This window comes from Bombus vosnesenskii, unplaced genomic scaffold, assembly GCF_011952255.1.
Source record: "Bombus vosnesenskii isolate JDL3184/JDL3185 unplaced genomic scaffold, Bvos_JDL3184-5_v1.1 scf7180000015027, whole genome shotgun sequence".
In the NCBI taxonomy this organism is placed as follows: domain Eukaryota; kingdom Metazoa; phylum Arthropoda; class Insecta; order Hymenoptera; family Apidae; genus Bombus; species Bombus vosnesenskii.
In genome coordinates this window covers 1-10,360 of record NW_022883783.1, presented here as the reverse complement: position 1 = coordinate 10,360, position 10,360 = coordinate 1, and the positions used below count along the sequence as shown (strand labels likewise).

Below are 10,360 nucleotides of genomic sequence, written 5' to 3'. Positions count from 1 at the left end.
CGAGAGATAGTACTTCCCCACCGTGCGTTCCAATTCGAACAGAAGCAGACAATTACCCCTCTTACGAAGACCGTCTACTGCAATTCGCCCCTCCGAGCTTACGGGCTAAAGACGGGATAGCATGTATTCCACAATTAAACGGAGAAGACGATATCGGTGTAGAAGAATTCATACGCGAAGTACGTGAATTGCGAGCCATGTGTAGCGAACCACGCTATTACTAAAAATGATCAAAATCGGGAAAATCACGGGTAAAGCCGCAATGGCCATCCGCAATATACCGATAAACGAATACGGACACCTGTACGACGCCCTACGACGAAACGTAGCCACCCAAGATTCCGTGAGAGAACAACAATACCAGACAACGCGAAAATTTGAACATAGAACTCGATAAAAAGTATCACGGTTGGGAAAAATCTACCGACGCGTTAGCCAAAATTCTCAAAATGACTCCGAACCGTAGATCTTTCTATCAATTATCTAAAACAGAGCTAGGAAATTACGACAGAATCGAATGGTTAACTAAATTAAACGAAATTATTCATACAAACGAGGAGATAGGTATAGGCGACAACAGTTTCACAGAGACCGAGAAGAACGCGATCAAACGAATTTTATTATTCCCGAACGACACCGTAAAAGAATTAAATTTTGCATGGGAACCAATCCAAACATATAGTGACGAAGAAATAGACGAACTATTAAAAGAAAATCACGATTTAGTAGGACATCCCGGTATACAAAAGAATCATGCGACACCTGCCAAACATCTAAAACCACACGTATCAGACCGCGCGAAGAACCTTGTATCACCGACACACCCCTCGAACCAAACGATAAAATTGCTATGGACTTATTAGGCCCACTGAAAAAGACGAAAAAAAGGCAATCAGTACATTCTATCCATACATGACGAATTGACAAAATACTTAATACTCGTACCACTAAAAACTCAGCAAACGGAAACAATTTGGAACGCACTCTTGAATCATTACATTTACATCTTTTCCGCTCCAAAAAAGATATTAACTGACCGCGGACAGAATTTTATATCTAGTTTAATGCAACAGTACGAAGACGCGTTCAAAATCAAACATATCAAAACGACATCCTTCCACCCACAAAGTAACGGATCGTTAGAACGGACACACGCAGTAATAACGGACATGTTAAAATCGATACAGCGAAATTCGGATGAAGAATGGGACGATCAACTTAACTATGTATGCCTTGCATATAACACAATGATATACGACTCCACTGGTTACACGCCATTCGAACTCACACTCGGACACCAAGCCAGTCTTCCCTCCACAATATCTAAGAATCCCCAACGCACATACGTAGGACGAAGTCACGTTCCGCAAAAAGGAATGGGAGTCTAGACTCCGACACGCTCGCGAAACGTTGATCAAAAGTAAACAGCGATATCAGCGCGATCAAAGTCGTAAAATTATAAAACCTCAATCAGTTTTCAAAGAAGGAGACTCCGTTTTAATACATAACGATCATAAAAGGCATAAACTTGATGTGGAATGGTTAGGACCATACACGATTAATAAAGTATGTACTCCTTACTATCTGATTCAAGACAAAAAGATACACGGTAATCGTTTAAAACCTTACTTTCCAGGTCGACACTCCTCTTTGCCGGAATAGTATCCGCGCAAATAAATATTACGCCATTAGAAGGAAACTCTGTATTCGTAGAAAACATAGGAAAAGGATATTTGTACAGCGATACTGCCAATGTAATAGTAGGATTAGACACTAGCGATATATACGAGCAGATAAGCGCAATAGAATCATATAAATTAACAATAGACTCACGTGCAATCAGCAAACAATACGTCGAAGAGTTAGGCGGATTACAAAATCGCATCAATAACCTAAAACAACTCGCAAAACACTTGAAAGCGTTAACACATACCCGGAGCACACGAGGTCTGCTTAACATCATAGGTTCCGTATCGAAAAGTCTGTTCGGAACTCTCGACGATGATGATCTTACGCTCATAAACAAAAATATGGACAAACTATTCGATGATAATAATAAAATCAAGACCATAATAGCTAATCAAACAGCACTTATTAGAAAAATTGTAAACTCAGAAAACCTAAACCACTTAGAGAGATCATATAGTGATATATTAAAATTACAACAGCAGGCAAATATCGATAGATCTATGCTTAAGATGATCATGAAAGTCGACACCGCGATGCAAACTTTACACTTCCAATTAGATGAAATACTTAACGTCATGATATTAGGCAAACAAGGAATAATTAACCCACAAATACTCGACCCCGATAAATTCATAGAAAATTACGCCAAGGCAATAGGTAGCCAGATGTACAACACCGCGATTTCTGCCAAAACCGAACATTTTCAATTCATACACGACATCAGTGATCTTAAAATCTTCACAATAGATGACAAAATATTTTTCAAAATCATAGTACCTTTAGTCTCTAACACAGAATGGAACATATTACAGGTATATCCTATCCCGATTAAAAGAAATGGAGTATTTTTGGCTCCAGTAGGCGAATATCAGATATATTTATCCTCAGGTCTTTCATTTATAAACGCTGATATCGAGTACTTCAACAAACTTTGTAAGAATCGAGACGGAACCACAATATGCAAACAAACACTACCAATCCATGACAGAAACTCGAGAACCGATTGTCGCAGCGAAATAATAAATTTCAAACCACACATTGAACATTGTCAAATAACTGTACTTAAGATTGAAGACATTAGCTTTATACCGCTCAAAGTTAGCAACTGCTACATTGCGATACCAGCAAATCCGATAGAAATAGACACAATTTGCCAAACGAAACATACCTTACAAAAACTTGACAAGCCTTCCATCATAAGAGCTAACACTTCTTGCGATATATTGTACAAAGACGAACACATGCGTATAGGCGAAACAAAAAACGAAGTCATATACGAAATCAAAACAAAAACCCTAGCGCTCAAAACAAACGATAGTTTCACTCATCTATTAGATAAACTCGAGCGATCACCGAAAATAATAGATAATTTACAAGCCTATAAAACAACGATCGATAAAATAGGCGACGAGATAGAAGCTCTTCATTTCGAACATAGAATCAAAAATATACAATATTGGGGACTAACCATGCTCCAAATATTAGGGTACATAGCATTAGGCATACTAGGTATATATGGATTAAACAAAATAGGGCTATTCAAATGCATCAGGAAATGTATACAGAACAAATTATGTATCAATCTATTTTGCTGCCGAAATGAAACCGTAATCAACAGCCACAATGTGACAGCCCCACCAGTACCACTCACCCTGGCCGCATCATCCAACATCTATATTCCAACCAACACATACCACTTAGATGAAGAGGAGGAATCAGGTGTAATTTTCAAACTACGTCGAGTCCGATTCCACAAAAGTTTTCTGAAGAAAACTTGAGGGACCAAGTTCAATCGAAGAAGGGGGGAATGTCACAGGTGAAATTCGAGCAGCCATATGATGAACCAAAATTCCGAGCGCCTTATCACGTGTGACCGTCCGGTCAGCACCCGTTCTCAGCCTCCTGCGTGGTATTCGGTCACTCCAGCCGTTCTCCGAAATATATGATAAGTACAAGCAAAGCCTTCTCCCACTCCAACGAATAAAAGAATATAAATGCTCCCTTCAAAATCATCCAGTCAGTCTAAAAAATTCTTAACTAACCCAAGTATCGAAAGTGTATCATCGCGAACCGAAAATAATATTGTACAAATTGAGAAAAGATAAAAAGAACTCGATCTCCTGTTCGGAAATTGACAAGTTTCTTATTTTTATCTTAATTTTACGCGACACCCTCCTGGATTTTGACATAAGTGTGTTCAGGATCGGAAGTAAAATGTGATGTGTGTGAGAATCCGTACTTGGGCGACGCAGCTTCTACGTCTTAGGTCTCTCCCGAGATGTGAATAATAAAAATAAAAATAAAATAAAGAAAAAGTAAAAAAAAGTAAAAAAAGAAAAAAAGCCTACCTATGAAAACAAGATACAAAAAATGTGAACAATAAAACAAAGCCTACCTATGAAAACAACATAGAAAAAACAAAAAAAAAAGAAAAAAGAGAAAGGAACTCTTCCTCCTCATATTCGTAATACATTGATACTAACCCCGAACAACGAAACGAAGGTCACCTGTCATCGAAATGGTTGTGATGAAGAATAAGCTGTGAATATCCGTACTACCGTTGCCTTAGTGTAGTAGTCCAGTTACAGATTCCAGGTTTACATCCCCCTGGGACCCCGTAGTCCACATTTTTTGATAATTCCTACAATAATATTTTATAATTAGACTTACAGATTTTTATGCAAATTTATCTGCGAGAATATATTTAAAAACGTAAAATCCCGGTAAAAGACAAAAGGGTAGACATTTGCATTACCTATTAAGTATTATAGAAAAATATTAGAGGAAACATGTATATTTTATCGTCCTCTCCAAGGTCTGTGCTGCTGATATTTAAAGGGGTCCTCTCCAAGGTCGGTGCAGCTGATATATAAAGCGAGACCTCTCCAAGGTCGGTGCTGCTGACATATAAAGGGGGTTCTCTCCAAGGTCGGTGCTGCTAGTATATAAAGGTGTGTTCGATTCCCGGCGGAGCCAGCATCATCCGACCTAGACACGTAAACTAGACAGATCAGTATAGTCCAACATTTAACATTCGAAATTTTTTCGAAAACTTGTAAACCATGGAGATTTGACAAAAGACAAACGATCGGTTCCGAGAAGGAGTTCCCGTCCGGGTGGTTCGAGTCGAATCACTTACCACCATGTGGGTTCGTTTGGCTGGATGGCCGAAGATAACCCAAACACTCAATTTGAAGATGATGGAACATCCCGTGGAGTACTTGCCGAAAGCGAAAAGTTTAAGAACAGGCATGCTAGTCGCCGTGCTAGTAGATTTTAAGGAATCTAGCGCTTGGGAAAGAGCCATCCTTTTACAAAGGACCATGACTGGCTACATCGTCTTTCTAATCGATTGGGGGTTAGAAAGCGAGCAATGTCTCGATTCAATACGGCTGCTGCCCCGTAAATTGGCAAAAATGGCACCGTGGGCTAGAAAAATCGTCCTGCCAGGTGTACGAGAACAACCGATCCAAGGGAAGAGACATCGAGTGGCCCAATTCACCATGTTGAGACGGACAGGGAGCCTAGTCAACATCGATCCTTCTCCAGGAGAATCAATAACTGCAAGGTTGCTGCTGGACCGAGAGCCGGGAGAATCCGCAAGAGATATGGCAGCATACTGGCTGGAGTTGGGATACCTCGATCCCGAATAATCGCTACTATTGCCAGACTCTTTTTTTCTAAGTATAATAATTCTTGTATGTATGGTTGTATGTACGGTTTTATGTGAATATTTGTATTTTTTTATACATATTACTACTGAATTGTATATTCTTAGTCAAGTATGGTTTTGTATGTCTGGTTTTGTATGTATGGTTTCGTATGTATGATTGTATGTACAGTTTTATGTGGATATTTGTATTTTTCTATATATATTAGTACTGAATTGTATATTCTTAGTCAAGACTGTAGGTGAATAAAAACTAATGAAAGCTTAAAAACTTGTCAACGCTCTCTTATCGCTCCTTCCCATTCACACAAGTCCTACAATACTAAATTTAATGCTCAACTGTACGAATTGCAAGGTACATAATAAAAAAAGAATAAAAAAGTAAAATAAAATAAAAAAAAGAATGTTTCGATCATTCGCGGAGAGACGCGATCGCGAGATATCACGTCAACGAGAGTTGTAAGTTCTCGTTACGATTGAACTATCGACGCCACGAACTGATCGATTCCCTTATTTCGATTATGATAATAAGGGTAGTTCAATGAAATCTCACAGAATCAACACAACTAAATTAATGTTTATTGCACAACTTATTAACTATAAAATATAAATGGAATAACAAAAGAAATGTGACTATGGAATGCGCGATACAAAAGATGTGTAGACTGTTTGGCTTCTCGAAACGTTCTGATTCTTTCTGGAAGGCGACCCCCACTACCTTCGGATCACGCCACCTTCTTTTACGCCAGATCAAATAACGGCCACGAATCGACGTTTCTGGAGGTCGCTCTGCTTAATGAACCATGCGCTTGCCACTACAATGTTTATTTTGCCGGGCAGCCGCGACGATCCGTCTGCGACATTATAGTGCCGTGACCGACAGTGAAGAATATGATCTATGGCAAGCCGCATGGCGTAACATCCTCCCCCCGTTGAGAGGGTACCGATCAAATTAGCGAGATGTGGTTGAAGTTCCCATCTTAGTTCGTCTCGGTGGCTAGTTGTTCGGGTTTCTCGAGATCGGGTTGAATTGGCAGTGGGACAAGCCTTTTGACGGCCCGATCCAAAACGCTCTTTGCCGTCTGAACTGTAGCTGTCCGGATGACACCATCGGCGCCTGGATGAACCTTGATAACTCGGCCCAGAGGCCAATGCATGGAGGGAACGTTGTCCTCTCTGAGGATGACGATTGTGCCTTTTTGGATGCCGTGTCCACCCTTGCTCCACTTATTGCGGTTGGTTAACTCGTTCAAATACTCCTTATGCCAGCGGTTCCAAAAATGCTGTTTAAGCTGTTGGACATGCTGCCATCTGGAGAGTCGGTTCGATGGAATGTCTCTGAAATCTCGATCACGTAAGCACATTAGTGAATCGCCAATGAGAAAATGTCCGGGAGTGAGGACTAGGAGATCATTTGGATCGGTGGAGATAGGAGTTAGCGGGCGGGAATTGAGGACTGCTTCTATTTCTATGATAAGAGTATTCAATTGTTCAGAGGTGAGTAACTCGTTGCCGGCTACACGCCTGAGGTGGCGTTTAAATGACTTCACCGCTGCTTCCCATAGCCCACCGAAATGCGGCGAATGAGGGGGGATGAAGCGCCATTCGATTTGTTTGTCGGCTAAAAATGCGGTTACTTTTTCCTTGTGATCGTCCGATTGTAATAAATCGTGAAGCTCTCGTAATTCGTTGCTTGCTCCTCTGAAGTTGGTGCCGTTATCAGAATGGATGGTGGAGCAATAGCCTCGTCGAGCGATAAATCTGCGAAGAGCGGCGATGAAGGCTTCGCTAGTTAGATCGTCAACGAGCTCGATGTGTACCGCTTTAATTGCTAGGCATACGAAAATGGCTACGTATACTTTTATCTGACGACGGTTACGATCTCGTTTTTCCTTGATGTGGAACGGCCCGCAGTAATCGACGCCGACGTTTGTAAATGGGCGAGATTCCGTTACTCGCGCCTCCGGCAGATTACCCATCACGTATTCTACCGGCGGTGGTTGAGCGCGGCAGCAGCGGACGCAGCCTTTGATCGCCCGCCATACTTGACTTCGACCGTCAACGAGCCAGTATCTTTGTCTTACTGCGTATAACGTAGCCTGCGTTCCGGAATGCATGTGGATCTTGTGCTCGTGGTCTATGATGCGTGTTGTAACGGATGACTTAGGTAATACTATGGGATGTTTCTGGGCGAAGGTCATCGACGAATGACTGAGTCGACCACCGACTCGCAATATTCCTTCCTTGTCTATGAACGGATTGAGTCGCGTGAGCTTACCCTTTATCGCCGCGTTCCGATCTTTTTGGAGTGTGCGAATTTCCTCGGAGAAATGGATGTTTTGCAACAATTTTATCAATTTATTGTGCGTTGTGCGTAATTCGGTAACGGTTAGGGGTGCCGCTCGGTTCCTTTTCTGTTTCCAACGGAGGCAACGAGCTATGATTCGTATCAACTTGGGCCAGGATGAATACCTTTGCAGCAAACAGTAATCGGGGGGGTTTGTGGACAGACAAATCGCCCCCTTCTGCTCCGGTACTTCAATTTGCGGTGTTAGAGCCCATGTCGGCCAATAGCCTTCCGACTGGTAGAGCCATGCAGGACCGTGCTGCCAGATGGTTGGGCGCAGAAACTCTTCGGGTGTTTGGCCGCGTGATATTAAGTCCGCGGGATTGTCGTCGGTAGGAACGTGGCGCCAATCGCGGATGCTGGTTTTTGTTTGAATTTCGGAGACTCTGGTAGCGACGAATGTTTTAAGGGTGTGAGGTGATGTATTGAGCCAATGGAGGACGATAGTGGAATCGGTCCAATAGATAGTTCGAGTAATTTTGTGTGATAGGGCTTGTTGTATTGTCGACATCAGGGACGTAAGAAGGAGTGCTCCGCTTAGCTCGAGCCGAGGAATGGTCTGGCACTTGAGTGGGGCGACTTTCGATTTTGCGGTTAAAAGTTGGGTCCAAACACGGCCGTTGGTGTTAAGGGTTCGAAGATAAATACAGGCTCCGTAAGCCTTTTCGCTGGCATCGCAGAAACCATGCAGTTCAATTTCCATTGCGGACTCGATTATTGCCTTGCGTGGGAACCTGACGTTGTTTAATAAGGGTAATTGGGCATAGTACCTTTCCCACTCTGTATGTAACTCGATCGGAAGTGATTCATCCCAATCGATTTTCGACGACTATATTCGTTGAAGTAGCATCTTGGCCCGAACAATCACCGGTGCGAGCAGACCGAGCGGATCGTAAATTTTTGCAATCTCCGAGCTGATGATTCGTTTCGTGACTCGAGACGGCGTGGGTTTGACTTCGACCGAGTAAAGAATAGAGTCGTCGGATGAATTCCATAACCTCCCAGCGTCTTCAAGGTTTGCGAGTCCCCCAAAAAATGTTGGTGATTTGTTTCTTCTAAGGAGAGTCCGTGTAATAAGTCATTATCGTTTGACGCCCATTTTCGTATGTTTAAGCCGGCCAGTTGAAGTAAATTGGTGAGTTCTGTTCTGAGCGTGAGGGCTTCGTCCTTCGTTTCAGCTCCGGTGAGAGCGTCGTCGACGTAGAAATCCCGCTGCAGTACCTGTGCTGCACGTGGAAATCGATGTCCTTCGTCCTCTGCCAGTTGCTTGAGGCACCGAATAGCTAGATACGGGGCTGCGGATAAACCGAACGTTACAGTGTTAAGCTCATATGTTTCTGTTTCTCCACTCGCGCTGCGCCATAATATCCTTTGATATTTCCGATCCTCTGGTCGTACGAGGAATTGCCGATACATTTTCTCGATGTCGCCGGTGAGTACGTATTGATGAGCGCGGAATCTAATTAATATATAAAATAAATCTTCCTGTAACTTGGGTCCTGTGTGAAGTGTATCGTTTAAGGAGGTTCCGGTAGTGCTTGGTGCCGATCCGTCGAAAACTACACGGAGTTTGGTGGTTTGACTCGATGCTTTGGTCACGCCATGATGGGGTAAATAGTATCCGTTGTCGTCGGAGTGGTTGTCATTGACCTTCGTCATGTGTCCCAACGCCAGGTATTCCTATATTACCGTTCGATATTCTGATTCGAAGCGTTTGTCGCGCTGGAATCGGCGATTGAGTGAGGCGAGTCGTTTACTCGCCAGCGTTTTAGAGGATCCGAGTGACTGAAGCTGATCGTTGAAAGGTAGAGCGACGATGTATCGTCCTTCGCTGGTGCGTCGGGTGTGGGCTTGGAAGTGTTCTTCGCATCGTCGATCTGCCTCTGAGATATGTTTGATTGAGGGTCCTTCATCGATTTCCCAAAACCGCGCGAGGTCTGCTTGTAAAGTCGTCGTGGATGTGTGAAATATGTTTGTAGCGGTTTGGGAAGTTGGCCTCCCCCCGATTACCCATCCGAATCGCGTCTTTTGCAGACGCAGTCCAGGCTCGTCTGGCTGCGTGAGGTTGACTTGTCCCACACACATCGACGCGAGTGTTGAACCTGAGCTTAATAGTACATCTATCGGAGCTGGTAAATGAAATCGTGGATCGGCCAATTTGAGATTTTTTGGTATCTCAAGTGGCGAACGATCGATGGGTTCGCTGGGAATTAAGGTTGATATGATTGGAATGATAAGGAACGTTAATGTCCGCGTGTATGTACCGTCAGTGGAAGTGATCGTGGCCGTGATGTGTCGCTTAGAGGTCGTTGTCAAGGTATCTAGAGCTCCGATCGGGACCGAACATTTTTTTTGCCGTATCCTTAACGATTTTGCTAATTCCTCGGTAATGAAGTTCATACTGGATCCGGTGTCGAGCAACGCTCGACAACGGATTGGTTGCTGTTTATCATTCAAAATATTAATTTGCGCTGTGATGACTAGATGATTGGACAGTAATTCGGATGCTATTGGTTTGACATGTTCGGTCATGAACGGAGTCGTCGATCGTCGGCGTCATTGGTTGTGTGTTCGTTTGTCACTGGGCGGTGGACTTGCAGACGCGGCTGTTCGTGGTGTTTCCGATCTGTGGTCTGCTGTGTGCCTTTTGCGAC

At 43.1% G+C, this 10,360-nt stretch overlaps 1 protein-coding gene across 1 annotated transcript; it reads right to left on the bottom strand.

Annotated features, from left to right (window-relative positions):
• Positions 1-4,243: 4,243 nt before the first annotated feature.
• On the bottom strand, positions 4,244-10,238 carry LOC117240867. Its single transcript, XM_033506883.1, has 4 exons — positions 9,971-10,238; positions 8,705-9,001; positions 6,910-8,486; positions 4,244-4,330 (listed from the first exon to the last, which is right to left on the bottom strand). Exons 1-4 carry the CDS (start codon positions 10,236-10,238, stop codon positions 4,244-4,246), a joined length of 2,229 nt encoding a protein of 742 aa, XP_033362774.1.
• Between the last annotated feature and the right edge of the window lie 122 nt (positions 10,239-10,360).

Excerpts from the sequence above, each read along its gene's own strand:
- LOC117240867 (XM_033506883.1), bottom strand. The coding sequence starts at position 10,238 with ATGACCGAACATGTCAAACCAATAGCATCCGAATTACTGTCCAATCAT. Across the intron at positions 8,487-8,704 it reads AACCTTGAAGACGCTGGGAG|AGTGGGAAAGGTACTATGCC; the intron begins GTTATGGAATTC and ends AGTTACATACAG. Across the intron at positions 4,331-6,909 it reads GTGGGCTATGGGAAGCAGCG|GAATTATCAAAAAATGTGGA; the intron begins GTGAAGTCATTT and ends ATATTATTGTAG.